Source organism: Rousettus aegyptiacus, unplaced genomic scaffold (genome assembly GCF_014176215.1).
Source record: "Rousettus aegyptiacus isolate mRouAeg1 unplaced genomic scaffold, mRouAeg1.p scaffold_m13_p_9, whole genome shotgun sequence".
Lineage (NCBI taxonomy): Eukaryota > Metazoa > Chordata > Mammalia > Chiroptera > Pteropodidae > Rousettus > Rousettus aegyptiacus.
The window spans coordinates 98,528,246-98,546,751 of NW_023416312.1; the positions used below are offsets into that span (position 1 = coordinate 98,528,246).

The 18,506-nt window shown below is 47.8% G+C and overlaps 1 protein-coding gene across 1 annotated transcript; it reads left to right on the forward strand.

The window, feature by feature from the left end:
• The first annotated feature begins 9,877 nt into the window (after window positions 1-9,877).
• LOC107507526 (melanoma-associated antigen 8-like) lies at window positions 9,878-12,375 on the forward strand. The gene is made up of 4 exons (XM_016138625.2): window positions 9,878-9,981; window positions 10,732-10,824; window positions 10,978-11,046; window positions 11,121-12,375. Exon 4 carries the CDS (start codon window positions 11,183-11,185, stop codon window positions 12,137-12,139), a length of 957 nt encoding a protein of 318 aa, XP_015994111.2. The 5' UTR covers window positions 9,878-9,981; window positions 10,732-10,824; window positions 10,978-11,046; window positions 11,121-11,182; the 3' UTR covers window positions 12,140-12,375.
• The last annotated feature ends 6,131 nt before the right edge of the window (window positions 12,376-18,506 follow it).

Consider the following 18,506-nt stretch of genomic DNA (forward strand, 5'->3'; position numbering starts at 1 on the left):
CCCTTCTCTATACACATGCATATATGTCTATATCTATATCTATATCTATATCTATATCTACATCTACATCTACATCTACATCTACATCTATATCTATATCTATATCTATATCTATCTAATCTATATCTATTTATCATCTATCTATCTATCACCTATCTATCTATCTTTCTATCTATCTATCTATCTATCTATCTATCTATCTATCTATCTATCTATACATGGTGGTTTTTAGAAAAAAAAAAAGCAGTGTTGCCACTAGATCTTCTAGGAAACACATGCAATTCCCAGTACCTGCTTCTGAAACCATATTCCAAAAAGTCCTGCAAGTCCTGCTTAGCTCTGAAACAGCGAGAACACGGAGCCCCTGTTGGTAAGCCACAGGTAGTGAACGTGTTGTTTTTTGCCAAACTAAGAATGTGGTAAAGTGGCTATAAAGAAGGCCCTTGCCCAGGGTCCCAGAGGTTGTAAGCAGCCTGCTTATACTTGAGCCCCCGCTTCCAAATGACCCTTGCTGTGAGCTGGGCCTCCAAGGGGCTCACCTGGCAGACATGAGAAGGATAGGACATCTGCTAGGAGACCTGAGTGTATGAGACACAGTGATCCTTCCATGGCTCCACCCAGGACACCCTCGGGCATGTGAACGGCCTTTCTGTAGTGGACGGGGTGGAGCTCCAGAGCCACAATTCCACATGATTCCTTCTCAACCCAGAGTTCTAGGGGGCTTCTTCCTGAGGCCTCTGTTCTTTCCTGCCTTCTTCATCTGAAATCAGAAGTCTCCACTTTGAGCTTACAATTGACATGAATTGAGTGTGTTCGTCCATGCCTGGGAGGATGTGGAGAGACTGTAACCCTCATACACTGCTGGTAGGAATGTAAAATGATGCAGCCACTGTCGAAATTGTGAATATGAAGCATTACCTTATGAGCAAACCAGTAATTCCACTCCTATACATACATGCAAAATAATCTAAAATAGGATTTCAAAAAATACATGTATAGGAAAGTTCAAAAAACATTATGCATAATAGTCAAAAATAGACACTACATAAATATTCATCAATGGATGACTAGAGAAACAAAATATGGTATTTACATACATAGCAAAAGTTAGCTCTGAGAAGCAATTAAGTTCTGATACATGCTACAATGGGGATGAACCCTCAAAATTTATGTTAAGTGAAAGAGGATCAACTCTCCCCCAAGTACATTCAACAATGGAGAAGAGAAAGCTGTGAGGAGAGAACCCAGGGTTAAAAATACTTCCTGTTCCCATCATTCAGAGAGGAAAAACTCATAAATTGTGGGACATCAGTCAGAAAACACAAGAGTTTTGCCTCAGTAATGAGACATTATCAGCGACAGCACTGCTCTAATCTCACCTACCAGGGTTAAAAGAAAGACTCGAAAGGATTTGACAGTTTCCAAGTAACTTAATTATTCCTGGGACAAAGCTCAAAAATATGATTTATAGAAAAACAAAAATATCCAACATTCAAACAAGGAAAATTTACAATTTCGGTCATTTTCTTCCTATATTTCTTTGCCGATACTCTCTATTGTTTTCAATTGTTTCAAGGTGATTCGTAATTGAAACATTTGCATGATGACTGTTTTAAACTCTTTTTCAGAAATTCCAACGTGCCTGCCATCGGGATTTTTAAAAATCAGTTAGAGATTTTCCTGTTACTTGTTATGAACAGTAAGTTTTGATTATGGTCTGACATTTGGGATCTTATATTCCAAAAGGAGAAGGGGAGCAGCACCTCATTTCTGCAAGCTTGGGGGCGGAGGAGGAGGTTCCTCACTCAACCTGTGTGGACACCTAAGGGGAGTGGTCTTCATTGCTGCTGAATATGGATGGGAGTTCTGTCTCCATACAAGGTCTCCACTGATAGCTTTCAGCCTGGGAATCACACATGTGCCCAATTACTGTTCCCAATGTGACCCACTAACACCTAGGGAATTGAGGTGGCCTCCTTATTGCTGGGCAGTGGTGAAAGTTCTCACTTTCCGCTGGGCCTCCTCTGAAACCACCCCGACTGTGGGTGGAAGAGATGACTTGTTACATGTGGGTAGAAGCCAAGGCTTCAAAATTGTTGGGTTAGGGAGAATTTGTTCCCTCCCGGTAGGGGTGAAACCCTCAGCTCCCTACTCAGTCTTTTCTGATACCACCCTGGCACTGGGGGTGATGGTGGAGAATAATTGGAGCACCTTGGCATGGCCTGGTGAAGCTGGAAATCTAGGTTCCGCGTTTGGTGTTTGCTGGCATGGGTCGGGGTGGTCCATAGATGTTTTCATTGGTGTTTGGTGGCTGCGGAGCACTGATTGTCTGTAAGTTTTCTGTATTGTTAGGCCATCCTTTCTTAGTCGTTTGGCCAGAGATGGCCAGAGAGAACAGACCTTTTTTTCTTCTTCCGCCTATGCCTGTTGGCATTACCATGTTGCTAGCATCTTCAGGCTCATGTCTGGGATATATGAGACATAGAAGAAAAAAAAAACCCCAGAGAATAAACTCACCCCTGTATTGGCCCTTGGGTCACAATGTCCTTGCCACCTCTCCACTACTCAGAGCCTTCTTTTCTTTAACTTATATATAATACCTTGAGTGTTGAGTTCCCCTAGCAGGAGAAATAGGGGAAGGGACATCCATGTTCCATCTTCCTGGAACTAGCGGTTGACTCCTTACAGAGAATTTTAAAGCAATAATAAAACTGATTTGAAGCCAGTCTTGATTTTTATCACCACTATTATCCAGCTTATCTCTATATTTCCAGTGATCAACCGCTCTGCTCCCAAGTCCTTTATCTCTATCCTTTTCACAAGTTGAGTTTCTTCCTGGAGAGAATATAATTTTTTAAGACCGCTTTTTTGAGGTATAACTAACAACAAGCTTCTCAAAGTGTACGATTTGATACGTTTTCACGTGTGTATACGACAGCAGAACGATGGTCACCATCAAAATAATGAGTATACGCATGTTTTCCACTTGCTTCCTCACACATCTTTGCAAATCCTCCCTCGTTCTCCCTCCCCTTATCCTCACTCCCCAGAAGCCAATACTTTGCTTTGTGTCGTGATAGATTTATTTGCCTTTTTAGTTTTAAGTTTTGTGTTCTATGAATAGAAGTGAGAGGCCTGCAGCCTATGGTAGCTGTATGTTTAAAATGTTAAGAAACCACCAAACTGTTTCAGAAAGCGGTGTTCCAGTTTATTCTTTCACCATCTGGACACGAGGTTTCTAGTGTTATACATCCTAGCCAGCATGTGGTATGGTCGCTCTCTTGATGTTAGCCCTTCTAATAGGTGCGCAGTGGTATTTCATTGTGGTTTTTCTTTGCATGTCCATACAGCTGATGATGATGAGCCTCTAGTTTTAGGATTATTTGTTACCATAATGCCTGTTCAAACCTTTTCCCAGTTTTTAACGAGCCGTTTGATTCCTTCCTATGGAGGTTTGCGCGGTCTATGTATATTCCCAATATAAGACTTGTATCAAATATGTCATTTGAAAATATATTCTCCCAGTGTGTGGCTTGTGCATTTACTGTCTCCAAAGTATATTATAAAGAAAAGATGTTTCAAGATTTGATGAAGTCCAATTTGTCACTTTTTTGTATTAATGGCCTTTTTGTTGTATGTAAGAAAGTATTAATTATTTTATAAATCAGCCATACATGGCCCCTATGTACTGGCCTAAAATGGCCCCACGTTATTCATTTCTTCATGGCAGGTTAAGGTTAGTATCTTAAAATCCACCGATGCTACATTCTAATTATTAGACTTCCAATTGCTTCGAACATCGTCCAAGGAAACATATTTCTACCCATTTAGAGCCTAATCTGCATTGCGTGTGCCACAAAAATGAAACCAACGTCTGCTAAATATGAGCCGATGTGGTAGAGCCTGTGGATGTTAAAAGAGTTAAGGGACGTGAAATATCAAAATGTATAGAACTTATTTTGACACCGATTCAAATAAACTGCATTTGAAAAGGTGTATTTGGCTGCTGGAAAAGTGTGAAATGACGTTAACATTTCACTCTATTAACGACTTAATAATGATCATGTTGGATTTATGTTTTCTAGAAGAGTACTTATGTCATGGAAAGGTATATCGACAGACTTAGAGACGAAACAGTATGATGTTTCATAGATGCTTTACAGCATTCCAGGGGCTCAGATGAGGGATAGGGGTAGAGTCAGAACCCGATCGGCTATGTATAGACGATTGCTGATGCTGGGTTCCAGGTATATGAGGATTATCGATTGCACTATTGCCTACTGTTTACATGTTGGAGATTTGTTACAATAACCAGTTTATATTTGTAAATATCACGCCATTGAATTTGAAACTGTAAGTAAAATGGATGACTAGAAATACACACACGCTCACATATGACCAAATAGATCCATAAAAAACTAGAAAATCTTAATGGTACATTATAAGCTGAAACTGTCCATTAAGCTCAGGCAACCTTACAATGCACCGGCACAAGGCCGTTTTGCAGGCTACTTCTCATGAGTGGTCGGAGAGAATTCATTACCATCTTAGGTACATTTTCTATACATAAAAAAGGTAGGTAACTGTTCAACTCATTTTCTCTGCTGATTCTCCTTGATTTCAATAACAAAGCAGGACACCACCATGAAAAGAACACTTAGGCCCAAATCACTCCCATAACAGCAAATATCCTACATGAATTAATAGCATAGTCAACATAGTAGAAATTAATGGACAAACAGGTTGTGTTCAATGAATGAAAGTACGATTTAACATCAGAATATTCTTTCAGCTGTAATTCCCTACATGAATCATTTAGCAGAAGAAAAGCATTTGATCACATCGATTGGTACAGAACAATCCTTTGAGAGAAATTCAATACCAAATTATAGGGGAAAAATACTATTAGTAAAATGAGAACACAAAGGCACTTTCCTTCGCCAAAATCAACAGCAAACATACTGAAATATAAATGTAGGATGCATTTCAGTCAGAGACAAGTCACAGGTTTACTCTATCACCTCTACATTTTGAAGCTGCACTGGAAGGCAAATCCAGAGCCATGGATATCAAAACGAAGGACAGGTAGGAGTATGGAAAAGAATGACTTCATATTTGGCATGACAAAATGACCACCTTTCTAAAAAACTGAACAGAAAGGGCATATCGTGTATTCAAATGAAACAAAGACTTCAGAAAAATGGTGGATAGAAGATCACTAGATCAAATCAAGAGCCCAACAAACAAAAGCAAATGTTATTTAGAATATGTGATAGGAAGCACTCCACACGCAACAGCAACAAAAACCAAAACTTGACAGAGAAGCCTAACAAAAAGATACAAACTCTCTATGAATGCGACTACACAAGTTTTTTCTTTTGGTAATTTCAGGTAAAAGTCCCCAAAATAGAGAAATAAGCCATAGTCATCCAGGGAGAGGAAATATTTCAAAGATATTATTTGCATAAAGATTGGCAGATTTTTTGTCTTATCTACCTGACATGATGACAAGCTCATGTGTTCGAGTCTCAGAATCGACCATGCAACTCTACAGAATAGAGAAGGAATTTAGACACGCACACACACACACTAACTGCACGACTGTTAGGGTGGCCAAAATCTGGTACAGTGAGAACACCAAATGCTGGCAAGAATGTGGAGTGACAGGAAGTCACAGTCAGTGTTGGTAGGAATGCAAAACGGTACAGGCAGTTTGGACGACAGTTTGGCAGCTCCTTACAAAACAGAGCATACTCTTACCATTCGTATGAGTATTGCCCAAAGGAGTTGAACACTTGTGTCCACACAAAACCCACACGCAGATATTTATAGTAGCTTTATGCGTAATTGTGAAAACAGTAGCGACATAAATGTCTTTCGGTAAGGGAATGGGTGAACTGCTGGAATCCGATATTGAGATATATTCAGAGCCAAAAAGAAGTAGCTATCATGGCATGAAAAGACACGGGAGAACCTTAAATGTATATTACTATGTGAAAAGAGGCCATCTGAAGAGTTTATATATGGTATGATTCAAAGGTAAAATTATAGAGACGGGACAAACACCAGTGGCTTCCAAAGGCTGTAGGGGTAGACGTGAATAGGCTCACCGCAGAGGCCTTTTAGGACAGTGAAGATACTCTGTATGATACTATGATGATAGATACATGTCATTATACCATTGCCCAAACCCACGGAATGCACAACACCAAGCGTGAACCACAATGTAAACCATGGATGTTCGGTGATGAGGTGTCAACAAAGGTTCATCAATGATTACAAATGTACCAGTCTGGTGGGGGTGTTGATAATGGGGAGCTATGCAATGTGGGGACAGGTGCTTACTGGGAAATCTCTGTACCTTCCTCTTTATTTTTCTGTGCACCTAAAAGTCCTCTGAAAAAATGAAGTCTTTAAAACAATACGCCTTATGAACAACAAAATCTAAACAAGAGAATCGAGAAACCCCTGGGGGAGACTGAAGACTGCGGGGAGGTGGTATTGTGTTTGGGGTAGGGTGCGGGAGCAGGTAGTTGGGAGGGGCGGTAGGCTATAAGGTGCAGATCACAGGATGGTATGAGGGAAGATTTAAACTCCTGACCCTACTTCACTGCACAGATCTGAAGCCCACAGACCACACATGCCAGGAGAACTGGGACAGTACCAGCACAGCAGGACCGATAGGAGGTTTGAAGCATTTGTCTCCAGAGACAGCTAAGAAATACATGACTCCATCTGAGAGGGTGTGGACTGGCCTTTCAAAATTATTATTTTAATAGAATATGACGAATAGACTAGAAGTAGATGAGTGAGAAACAGTATCGTGCAAAACAAGTGCAGTTATTCTTTCATCAAATAACTTACATACTATATCAGATATAATATACATGACAAATATGCATGCATACATACATGTTTATTACATAGTATGCATATATATGGGTATATAAGAACATGTAATCTATGTTGTTGAGATATATATATAGATATATAAATGTATAGATATAGATATAGATAGATATAGTACACACACACTAGGTAGAGAAGTAAAACGTATTACTATGAATAAAAAGAAAAAAGTGAAACCCCTGCACTCCAAAGGCAAAGGTAGATTACTGCAAATCTTCTGCACCTCCCAAATTCCTTGAAGCTGCTGAGCATCTCCAGTAAAAAGCAAATCTTTAGGGCACACTATTTCCAAAGTCTCAGTTGGACTGGTGAAGAGAGACTATGAGAAGGAAGTTTCTCCTCTGACCCTCCTCCACGGGTACCTCAGCTGTCCCTGGGGCATCTGTCCTGGGACTGTAGGATTCTCCTCCAGGGTTGAGAGGACCCTCGGAGTAAGGACCTAGGTGTCCGCCCGCCCCAGAATCTCATCAGCCACTAAGGCCAACTCTGAGAACCCCGGTCAAGTCTGTCAGGCTGAGAACCCCACCAACACCTCCCCCGCCAACGTGGGAAGTCAGGGACTGGGTGTGAGGGGCACAGACTCAGGACCACTGAGGATGCGGGTCCAGGACCTGCAGGTCAAGGGCGACCCCAGGGGCAGGACTGCAGGAACACTCCGGAACCAAGTGTCGTCGATCCCGTCAGGCCTGGGGGACCCCAGAAGAGCAGTCCGGATGTGACGTCCACCGACTTCCGTCCAGGAAGTGTGAGAGAGGTGAGGACCGCCTCTGGGAGGTGGATTTCAGGTTGGTAGGGGAAAGGAGCCCAGTCCGGCAGAGATTCAAGGTACGACCCTGAGGGAAGACTGAGGGGCCCCCAGAATCCAGGTTTCCCTCAGTGTCAGCACGGAGAGTCCCCGGGGCTGGGCTGTCGGGCGGAAAAGTACCACCCCCACCGAACCCCACCCTCCATAGAGACTCCCGTAGTCAAGGACAACATCAGAGGGTGGCAACCGCAGGTCAGCAGGGGTCGGGGCCAGGACCTGCGCGAGACAAGGTGAGGACCCTAAGTGAGACTGAGGGACCCTGCACGCCAGAACAGCGGCACATCTGGCAGGGCTTACAGGGGGGCGGGAGGGGCCATGAGCACACATGGCAGTTCCTGACTTCTGCATCGGGGACTTTGGGACTGGGGGCGCTTGGACTAAGGATCAAGGCATCTGGCGGCAGAGCAAAGGACCCTGGTCCTCCTGGTGTCATGGTGAGGACATTGGCGAAGGACTCAGGGACCCTCTACCGCAGCCCTGGGAGATCCAGAGAGATGAAGCCGAATAGCATGTCCTGCCGTCCGCACCCGGTGTGTGAGGCTCAGGGGGCTCAGTGTCGGAGCGGGAACTCGGGTCCTAAGAGGGAGGGTCCAGGATTTGCCAGGTTAAGTTGAGGGCCTTAAACGAGAACTGAGAGGTCCCAGCACCCACAACAGAGGGTACCCCGCAGAAATCAGACCCTGCTATGAACCCCCGCAGACCCCAGGGCAGGAGGATCAAATGCCTTGTTTTCTGACTACTGCATCCCCTTGGGAGAGGTGACAGGAGTTGGTGTAAGTAGCAGGGCCTCAGGTTGGCAGAGGGGAGGGCCCAGGCCCTGCTAGGGTTGAGGATGAGGACACAGAGGGAGGACTGAATGAGTACAGGTTGGCCAATGGTGGCATGAGCATGTGAAGCATGTCCTGGATTCCAGCTCCGGGTCTGGGAAATACTGGGTATTTGTTGTGAGGAGGAGGGTCTCAAGGGGACAAAGGAGTGGGCCAAGGTCCAGCTGGGAGTCAAGGGGAGGACCCTAAGGGAAGAGAAGGGACACTGGCACCAGCATCCAGGTAGGCAGAGGAAGTGGGTCCAAGGTGAGGACTGGCGAAGGACGGAGGAGGCCCCCAGCACTCATTAAAGAGGCGCCACTGTCCCCTGTCCCTGCCATCAGCACAGGGGAGCCTCATCGCAAGGAGGTGCCTTTGGTGGTTTTTATGCTTCTGCCTGAGGGGTGGCTAAGGGAGATGAGGGCATTGGCCTGATGGAGCTGGACACAGGGCAACAAGGGGTGGGATCCCAGGCCCTACCTGTAAACACAGTGTGGGTTTTGAGGCAGGCATGAGGGCCCTACCCACCCAGACTCCAAGGGACCAGTGGGCTCAGGTCCTAATGACATAGCTTGGTTGTTAGGGGCATGGGAGACGGACAATATGATGTGTCTTGAAACCCACCTGGCATATCTCAGTCAAGTGGGGATCTAAGCGACATGGTGCCTTGGCCTCCGCTCTGCATCCTCAGGGCAGCAGAAGGGAAAGGGCCCAGGCCCTCTGTGAGTGACAGGGATAGCTTGGGGTGGACCGAGGTTACCACGACCCAGGACCACGGGGACCCACAGAAACTCGCTCTGTGCTGCTAGTAGGCCTGGGAGACCCCTGACATGGGTGTGCGGAGGTGGTTCCCCCTCACGTTCACAGGGTCTTCGGAAGGTGGCGGCCTTCATCAGATCAGATGAGTTCAAGTCGTGAATAGAGGACTCGAGGTTTTGCCAGGGTTGGAAGGGTGAGAACATTTATTTGGGGAGAACTGTAGCTACCCGCTCTCTGAGAGCGAATGAGATTCCACAGGACATGGGCATCCCCATCCTCATTCGGGAGGCCCCAGACAGGGGTAACAGGATGTGACACGCTTCACCTTTGTGACATGCTTCACCTTTGTGACATGCTTCCTGTGAGCTGTCCTCATTAAGGACAGTTACTCAGGGTGAAATCAGGTCAGTAGGGAGTAGGTCCAGGACCAAGAAGGAATAGAGAGAAGTCTCTGGTGGACAATGTAAAGGGACTCCATGCCCCAGAAAAGGTAGGCTAGCATGCTGTTGGTCGCGGGTGACCCTGGGGCTGCGGAGGGGGGAGCCATTGTGGCTTCATTTCTTTTTGTCTCAGAGTTCTCAGGAAGGTGAGGACCTTGGTCTGTGAGGACGACGTCAGCCCACCCCCAAAAGCGACATCTGGTCCACAGAGGGAGGAGGCCCAGATCCTGCTCAGAATCAAGGCGATCACCCTGAGGAGCGAGTGAGTTCACCCCTGTTAAAGGGGGTCCCCACAGAAGTCTGCCTTGCTCTGACCCTCAGCCCTGGAAACCCTGGGCAGTGCTGTCAAGCCGAGCATTTCCTCAGTCCCAGATCAGTGGTCTCAGGGAGGGGAGGGCCCTGGTATGGGGCCTGGACTCAGATCACCGTGGGAGGGTCCCCAGGCCCTGAAAGGATTCAAGGTGAGCACTGAGGAGAGCTGTAATACTTGGGAGCCCAGGCCTGGCCTGCCTGCTCTGTCAGCTGTGGGGAACCTGGGAACGGTTTGTGGATTGGCTCTGCTCAGTTCCTCTTCTGGTGTCTCATGGAGAGGAGGCCTTGTTCTAAGTAGAGTGGGCTCAGAGAATGGAAGGTGTTGTCTAGGACCTGCAGGGAGTCAAGGGGCCATATGATGGGAATGTGTCCCAGGATAATTGGATGTAACCCTTCAGTGATGCCTCATAGACCCCTGGGGTGCTCTGGGCACGTGCAGTCAGATGCGAGGCCCCACACTTCCTTCTGTTCAGTCTGAGGGGTATGTGTACCACTTCTCAATGTTTTGCCTAGGGCCAGCAGGGGATGGGAGGCCAAGCTCTGGTGGGGGAAACATGGGCACCCTGAACGAGCAAGGAGAGGACCACCTTCCCGGAAGAGAGGGTATTTCCCAGAGTCGGGAACCCTCTCCTGACAGCACTGGGGCCCCAGGCTTGCTGGACATCTGCACGTTCATGTCCCTGTTTGTTTTGGCTTGCAGGGGCTTCTGGATCCAGTAGCTGCAGGCCTTGGTCTGAGGTTCGTGTCCTCATGTCGCAGAGCAGAGGCAGGTCAGGCAGTGCCAGGAATTAAGGTGAGCTGCCCGCACTGAATGTGTACCCAGTTGGTCCCCCACCCCCCAAGAAAGTAGACCCCGCAGTCTCCAAATCTACCCACCATACTGTGAGCCGACGGGCATGGACTGTGTCAGCTGCTCCATAAAGAGTCATGTCACTTGTTGCTTCAGGTTTTTAGTGGACGTGACGCCCTAACAGGGGACCGCTGTGAGCCCGAGAGCACCCTAAAGAGGAGACCCGTAAGTCGCCTTTCTCAGAGCCGCCTGCGGTGCATTTCTCAGGTGAGGTCGCTGACGCTCTCTTTCTCCCCCAGGCCTGGGTCCTCACTGACCATTGTCCACCCACAATCCTGTCGCTGTCTCATCAAGCGTCACCATGTCCATCAGTCATATGAATGAGCTCTCCAAGCAAGGAGAAGATGATGTGGATCCAAAGGAGAGACAAGGCTTGGTGGAAGAACAACTGCTTGGGATCGAGGAAGAGGAGGAGGATGTAACCCTGTCTTCCTCCTTATCTTCTTATTCCTCTATCCTGTCAGACAGCCCAGAGGAAGTTGCTGCTGCTGTGGCATCTAGTCCTCCCCAGGGCCCAGAGAGTGCCTGTCCTTCCCTCACTGCCGGGCAGGCCATTCTATTGAGCCAACCCCAGAAAGAGTGCCCCGGTAATGAAGATGAGGAGGGGAAGAACACCAGGGAGGATCCTGAAGATGCCGAGTCCTCCCAGAAGGAGGCGCTGCGTTTGAAGATGGTTGACCTGGTCGTGTTCCTTGTCGTAAAGTATCGCAAAAAGCAGCCGACCACCAAGTCAGAGATGCTGAGTCATGTCATCAAGGAGCACCAGGACCACTTCCCTGAGATCTTCGGCCAAGCCTCACGGTGCCTGAGGCTGCTCTTTGGCATTGAGGTGAAGGAAGTCGAACCCAGCAACGACATTTACTTCCTGGGTACCACTCTGGGCCTCACCTACGATGGCGGGCACTGCTTGCCCAAGACGGGCCTCCTGGTCACGATCCTGTGCTTGATCCTCCTGGAGGGCGACTGTGCCCCTGAGGAAGAAGTCTGGAAATCCTTGAATGTCATGGGGCTGTATGATGGCAGGGAGCATTGCATCTACGGGGAGCCCAGGGAGCTCATCACCAGGGTTTGGGTGCGGGAACAGTATGTGGTGTACCGGCAGGTCGCGAACAGCGATCCTGCTCGTTACGAGTTCCTGTGGGGTCCCAGGGCCCACGCCGAAACCAGCAGGCTGAAGGTCCTGGAGTATTTGCTCAATCTCAAAAGTAAGAATCCTCTGTCTGAAGAGGCTCAGGGCAAGGAGGAAGAAGAGGCCTGAGCCCAACTTGCAGACAGGCACATTTCAGGTCCACGTGCAACACCTTTTTTTGCTGGGCTTGAAGCAAGGACTATTTTTCACCCTGTGTTTGAGGAGAGAGCCTCTGGGGCCAGGGTAAGTTAGGGGAACAAGTTGTAGTGTTATCTTTGGCTCCCATGATGATTGAGAAATTCATCTTTCTTACCCTTAAGACATTTTCAAATGTCAATCCTTCAATAAAAGGTTTAAAATCACTAGCCTCTGAGTTTGTGTGTGACGTTGACCATATGCGTATTTGTACTAAGCTGTTCAAGAGTGAGAGTTTTGCTATTGTGTAATACAAATTGGGACACCTTCCATCCGAGTTGGTGATCCCGTACTAGATCACATGGCACTGGAACTCACTAGAAATTCCATGGTGGTCAAGAAGTAGAGAAATAGAAGTAAAACCCTGTTAATTCCTGCATCTTATCTTTTCTCATCTGTCATTGTATGAAACATTTGCATATAGCTGCATTTGCTTGGTTCATTCATGAGAGTGGGAGGCATTTCATGAGAATAAAGAAGACGCCAGCTCAGGGGTTCACTTATTCCCCACACGTTCACTGAGGCCCTGTCCTCTGGAAGGCCCTGTGCTAGTGGTGAGGAGACTAGGATAAGCAGGAGAGACCCACACACAGAATGATTGTGTAGGTGGTGCAGTCACATGAGGAAGGTGCTGAGGTGTCCCCTCAGTCCTCTAGAACAAGTCAAAGAGGGGGAGATGAGGTAGGCCTCCAGGGGAGAGCACTCCAGTGTAAGTGGGCCAAGCCAGGGCAGTTTGGGGCTTTTGGGACACTGCACATTTCTCATGGGGGTTGTTTATAATGAAACTGGGAGCTAGCTTCTGCCAGACTGGACAGATGGTGTGTCTTGGTTTTGAGAGGAGTGTCTGAAATGGAGTTGCTCTGAGAAGTGCCTTTGGATCATGGAGAAATGTCCACCTGTAACAGGCAGCTAGCATCCTGCAGATTTCTCCCAGCACGTTTGACCACCGAGAACAAGGTGTTTTATCCCCATCATCTGCAAGGATTTCTTGAGTAATCAGGGTCCCCGTTCTTGTGGGAATGAGTCACTGGACAGGCACTCTTCCCTGAGTGGCTGGTGCACTGGGACTCAGGCATGGTCGTGCTCCCCTGAAAAGCCCCCATTCCACAGCGGGGTTTAGAGCTTGCCCTGAAATCCAGGCTACTTGGCACGGAGCTGACCTTCTGCCAGATTCTCGCTTGCCCTCCTGTGTGGAAAATATCCCTGGCAGCTGTCCTAGGACCTCTGGGAGCAACTAAGTGGTCTTGGATCTTCCCCGTCCTTGGTCGCTGAGCTGTGGGTAGGCATAGGAATCGGGCTCGGTTGGTGGCAGTATGCAGGGTGTGATGCCAAGGAATGTCCACAAGGCAGAATCAGAGGCAAAGCCATGTTTGTCCTGCACTGAGACAGACGTTCTGTCCAAAAGGGCCCCGCAAGCCCTCACCCAGTGTGGATGCATGAGAGGCGCCGGCCCGGAGGCACTGAGTTGTGAACTGCTAGCCAGCCCTGTGCCTGACGTCCAGCCTGCCTAGCAGCTTGAGCCACAGGACATCGTTGGGCCATCCAGCTTGCTGGGAGAAAATGGACCAGACTGGGTAGGTAAATGGAAGCATTAGGCCCATGCCAGGACCTAGATCAGCCTTCTGAGATCCACACCTGCATTACCCACATCCTAGTGGAACCTTCTCTACCCACACACACTTTTGGTGAAAGACCTCTTCTTCTCCAGGGACGTGATCTCCAGCTCAGGACATAAGGGGACTTGATGGTGCTGGCAGAGGCCACATGAGAGGGTCGGGTCAAGTGTCAGATACTCGCTGAGCTAGCTGCGTGGTTTCGTGGGCTCACAGGGATCTCACCTCAACAGCCTTTCCTGTAAGATCCTGAGGAGGAAATGAGACAGCTCCTGAGGGTGCATCCAGCGCAGTCCGAGGATTAGACACTGACAGTGTGGTCAGGGCGGGGGGCATCGGGTGCTGTGAGGTCTTGTCTGTTCTGTTTGGGTGATCCACTCTGTGCTCACTCAGTGTCCTCACCTGTCCCTGGCAGGGCCTGATGACCCCCCTCTGCTGGCCTGAGACAAAACATGCAGAACAAGACCGCATACCCCTGAGACAGCCCAGGAAATCGTGTGATGGCCCCTCATCTGGCCACACCCTTCCCAGGGTCTACCATATGTCACCAGGGACACCGGTGTGTGACTATACTCTATTAATTCCATCTGTCCTGGGGTGGGACAGTTCTGCATAGTCATCTTCTTGTCACTCTGCTGTGACTGGGACGACTCCATCTGTTGACCTGAGACCATCGTCCTTAAGCTTCATCTCCATAAGACACTACAAGAGACAGCGAGGGGAGTCATCCACCCACCAGCTCGGCAGTCCAGGGCTCCATGAGCCCTGGTGTGGGAGACCAACTCAGTCCTCACTGTGAACCCTGCCTGGGCCTGGGAACCTGCACCAGCTGACCCGAGTCCAGACCCTCAGACCAAGGCCTTCCCCTCCTTGAGAACACCCTTCTGGAAATGAGGTAGGGTTCAACCTGACAGCCCTCCAGGGGTTTCCAGAGCTGACAGTAGGGGCAGACTGGGATTCCGTGGGGTCCCCTTCAGTTCTAGAGATTGGGTTACACACGCTTTTCCCTCCTAGTCCTCACCTTGACTGCCAGCATGACCTGGGCTCTCCCATCCTGCGACCTGAGGCCCTTTTCCTTATATCAAGACCCTAGTCATTCTCAGACACAGACGGAGAAGTCAAGAAATGCCATGTGGGGAAAAACTCAACATGGGGTTTCCCAGGAGCGAACAGAGAAAGTGGTCTTCTGTTGGATCTCTTCTGTTCTGGGTACTGATGTCCCTTCAATCTTCACTGAGGATTGTCACTTTGCTCCCACAAGGACTTGGGCCCGCCCCAATGAGGACCTGAGGCCAGGTTCCTTTGCATCGAGCCCCGAGGCTTTCTGAGATGCAGGTGCTCAAGTCAGGAAATGCACATGTGGTCATCTGACCACGGTGCCTCTCATTGCTGACAGCACGGACGAACTCAGTGGGGTCTCCTCTGTCCTTCACATTCTTCACCTTGAGCCCTTGCAGGTCCCGGGATCCTCCCACTGCTGACATGAGCCCAGGACCCTGGGAATGAGGCCCTCACTTCTGGAGAATTCCTGGGGGAAGCTTGTGGACATAACAGCTTCCCACTAAACTCAGGGATTACAAGAGTTGACCAGAGGTCCTCAGATGGAATCTATGAGGTCCCTCACCCCTCTGGTCCTCAACTTGACCCTCAGTATGATTCTTCTTTGTCCTGTGCCCAGCTACTTTTGTTCCCCCCAATCTAAGTCCCTAAGCTCTCTTCATCCACCAAAGGCACTTTCAGTGAACGCCACTTGACACCACCATATCCTGGGGCTCAGAGGGCTGAAAGCAGGGACGGTCTGGATTTTGTTGTGTGTCCTCTATCCAGGGTGGCTGAGCCCCTCAGATTGCCCTCAGCATCCTGACACACATGCCACCAAGATCTTGGGTCCATTTCTCTGCCGACCTGGGTCCCCGCCTCTTCCTCCCAGGCCCTCAGGAGCTGAGTCTTCCGATGAGGAAGTGGGTGAGGGGCTCCGCCTCCTGACCCTGCCCGGGACGCTCAGTGCTGACAGCGGGGCCAACCAGGGTCCTGTGGGCGCCCTCATTCCTCCCCTCAGAGTCATACCTTGACTCTCTGCCGGGCTGGGCTCCTTCCCTCTACCGATGCGAAGCCGTCCTCACACACACGGCCCTCACCTCTCTCAGACTTCAGAGATGGAAGTCAGTTGACGTCATTTCCGGGCTGCACTTCCTGAGTCCACCCCCGGGCCCACAGGAGGCGCTGAGATTCGTTCCTGTGTAGGTTTGGGGGTTCCCAAAGTTCTCCTTCGGATCCCCACTTGAGTCAGTAACACCTGGAACCCTGCCCTCTTCCCACCGCAGGTTGTGTCCCCTCATACCAAGGCTGTGACTTCAGAGTGCCCTGAGAGGGTGGGGATGGGGAGGGGGTCTCAACCTTCTAGGCCTGCCCGGGTTGTGCACAGCTCACAGTAGCACCCCGGGGTGGATTCTGCAAAGCTCTCTGATCTGGGGCGGGTGGGCCTCGGGGCGGGTGGGCCCCGGGGCGGGTGGGCCCCTCAGTCCTAATTCCCAGGGTCCTCACATCCCTGTGGAGAAAGCTGCCGTCCCAGGACAGATGCTAGAGGGCAGCTGATGCCCATGTCTGTAGCGTGGGTCAGAGAAGATGCTCCAGTTCCTAACATGTCTCTTACCAAGCAGCCAAAACGTGGAAACATTTTGTCCCAAAAGATTAATATTTTCCGGCGAAGAGCCTGAGCAGTGAGAAATCTGGAGGTCCTACTCTTCTGAAACTGTTTATTTTACATTACATAGTCTAGAGCACTGATTTTCCCTTTTTAAAACCCTTTTTCAACGTCTGAAATTTATTTTACATCTCACCAAATTTCATACATTCATACAGACCCTTCCTCTGCCTGATTTATTCTGATAATTCACACTGTATTTCTCGGCCAGTCTTTCTCTTTCATTAAAATGATAAATTTAGAAAATCCAGTCCTCACTCACGAAGGTGGTTTCAGGTCGTTATTAGCAGAAACTCTGGAGCCCTACTAGCTAATCGTCCCATCATTCCTGCTGTACTGCTATTACCGCAGAGCCACTGGCATCTGTGGCATGAGTTGATGCCTCCGATTTCCACAAGGAGGTACGGGCAGAAATTTAAACTTCTCCTCCTTCCCATCTGTCACCTGCATCTCTGCAGGCCATAGACCCTCCCACCTTCCCACCACCCCCACCTTGAAAGCAAGTTCCAGCTCACCACAGTCTTCAGTCTCCCTCAGGGGTTTCTCCTGTTTTGTTGTTTAGATCATATCGCTGATGTGTCTGCTTTTAAATTTCATTCTCTCTTCTATGTTTTTCCAGGATTGATTTTGGGAACAGAGGACAAAAGCTCAAGATTGTCTGTTATCTTGGCTTGGCCCTCAATTTAAGGCACCAAGTCTGATAATGTGTTAAAGGAATTTGTCACGTTCATGACATTCTGGTCTCCCTTCGATGTATATGACATACTGCTCTATTTATTTGAGAACTCTTTAACTTGAATGTATCAGTAAATTGTACAATGGCCTGTATGAAACCTGTAAGTTTTCGTTATGGTTCTTCTTAGGTACCGTTAAATTCTTCTTGCAAATTTGAGCGGATTTATCTTCTATTACATGTTCTAAGTAGTTATTGCTTTTGCATGCAAGATTCTTGATTTTGCTCTTGTCATCTTCGATCCATTGGTTTTCTAAAATCTCTTATTCGTGTGACTGTCCCATGGGCCAATACCTTTGAATTTGCTAGATTGACAAACTTGTCATAACTGCAAACATTTATTTCTTCTTTTCGATATGCAGATTTCTTTATTTGGATATCCATACCTCGGACTTTATATTTCTGAGCAGCTTCAAAAAGTAGATGTGGTAGTATATACTATGACTGTCCCTGACAGCCATGCTTCTAACATTTCACATTGCAATATATTTGCCATCAATTATAAAAAAGGAAATTTCCCTCTAATCCAATAGTGCTATTATTGTTTCATTATAAATTCATGTTGAAAATTTCTCAAAGGCTTTTATTGTCATTGCTTTTAAAAAATTTTCTCTTACAATTTGTTTGCGCAGGCAATGATACATAGAAGTATTTGCTAATGTTAAATCTTATTTTCATTCATGAAACAGAGCCTGAGTTCTGGCCTGAATTTTTGTGTTCCTCCTAAATTCATATTTGAAATTCTAATGGCATACTTGTCTTTTAAAGGGGCCACCACAGAGATCCTTAGCTCCTTCAACCACGTGAGATATGATGAGAAGTCTACTTATCAGAAAAACGCCCTTATCCAAGTTGTCATGTTGATCTCAGACCTGAAGCCCCCAAAACAGTGAGAAATAAACTTCTATTTCTTATAAACCAAGCAGTCCGTAGTATTTTCTTACAGCAGGCAAACAGACTAATACAGCCCGTTTGTCCATTTAAGTCACTGCTATGTTTAATGTACTGTACATTTATTTAGGATATTTGCTTCTATGTGAGCAAATTTGGCCTGGACTTCTATAAGGCTTTTGATCCTTGATTCTAATTTCGAAAAATATAGCCTTCAAGCGAACATCATACTTAGTGACAAAAAATTTTTTTGTTCTCTAAGGTCTAGAATAGGCCAGGATGTCCAATCTTAAGTAAACTGTATCTAGCCTTATAGAAATATATATTTCTAGGGAATGTAATGGAGCGGGAACAAAAACC

Bases quoted from the DNA above. Each gene is read 5' to 3' on its own strand.
- LOC107507526 (XM_016138625.2), top strand. From the start codon at position 11,183: ATGTCCATCAGTCATATGAATGAGCTCTCCAAGCAAGGAGAAGATGAT.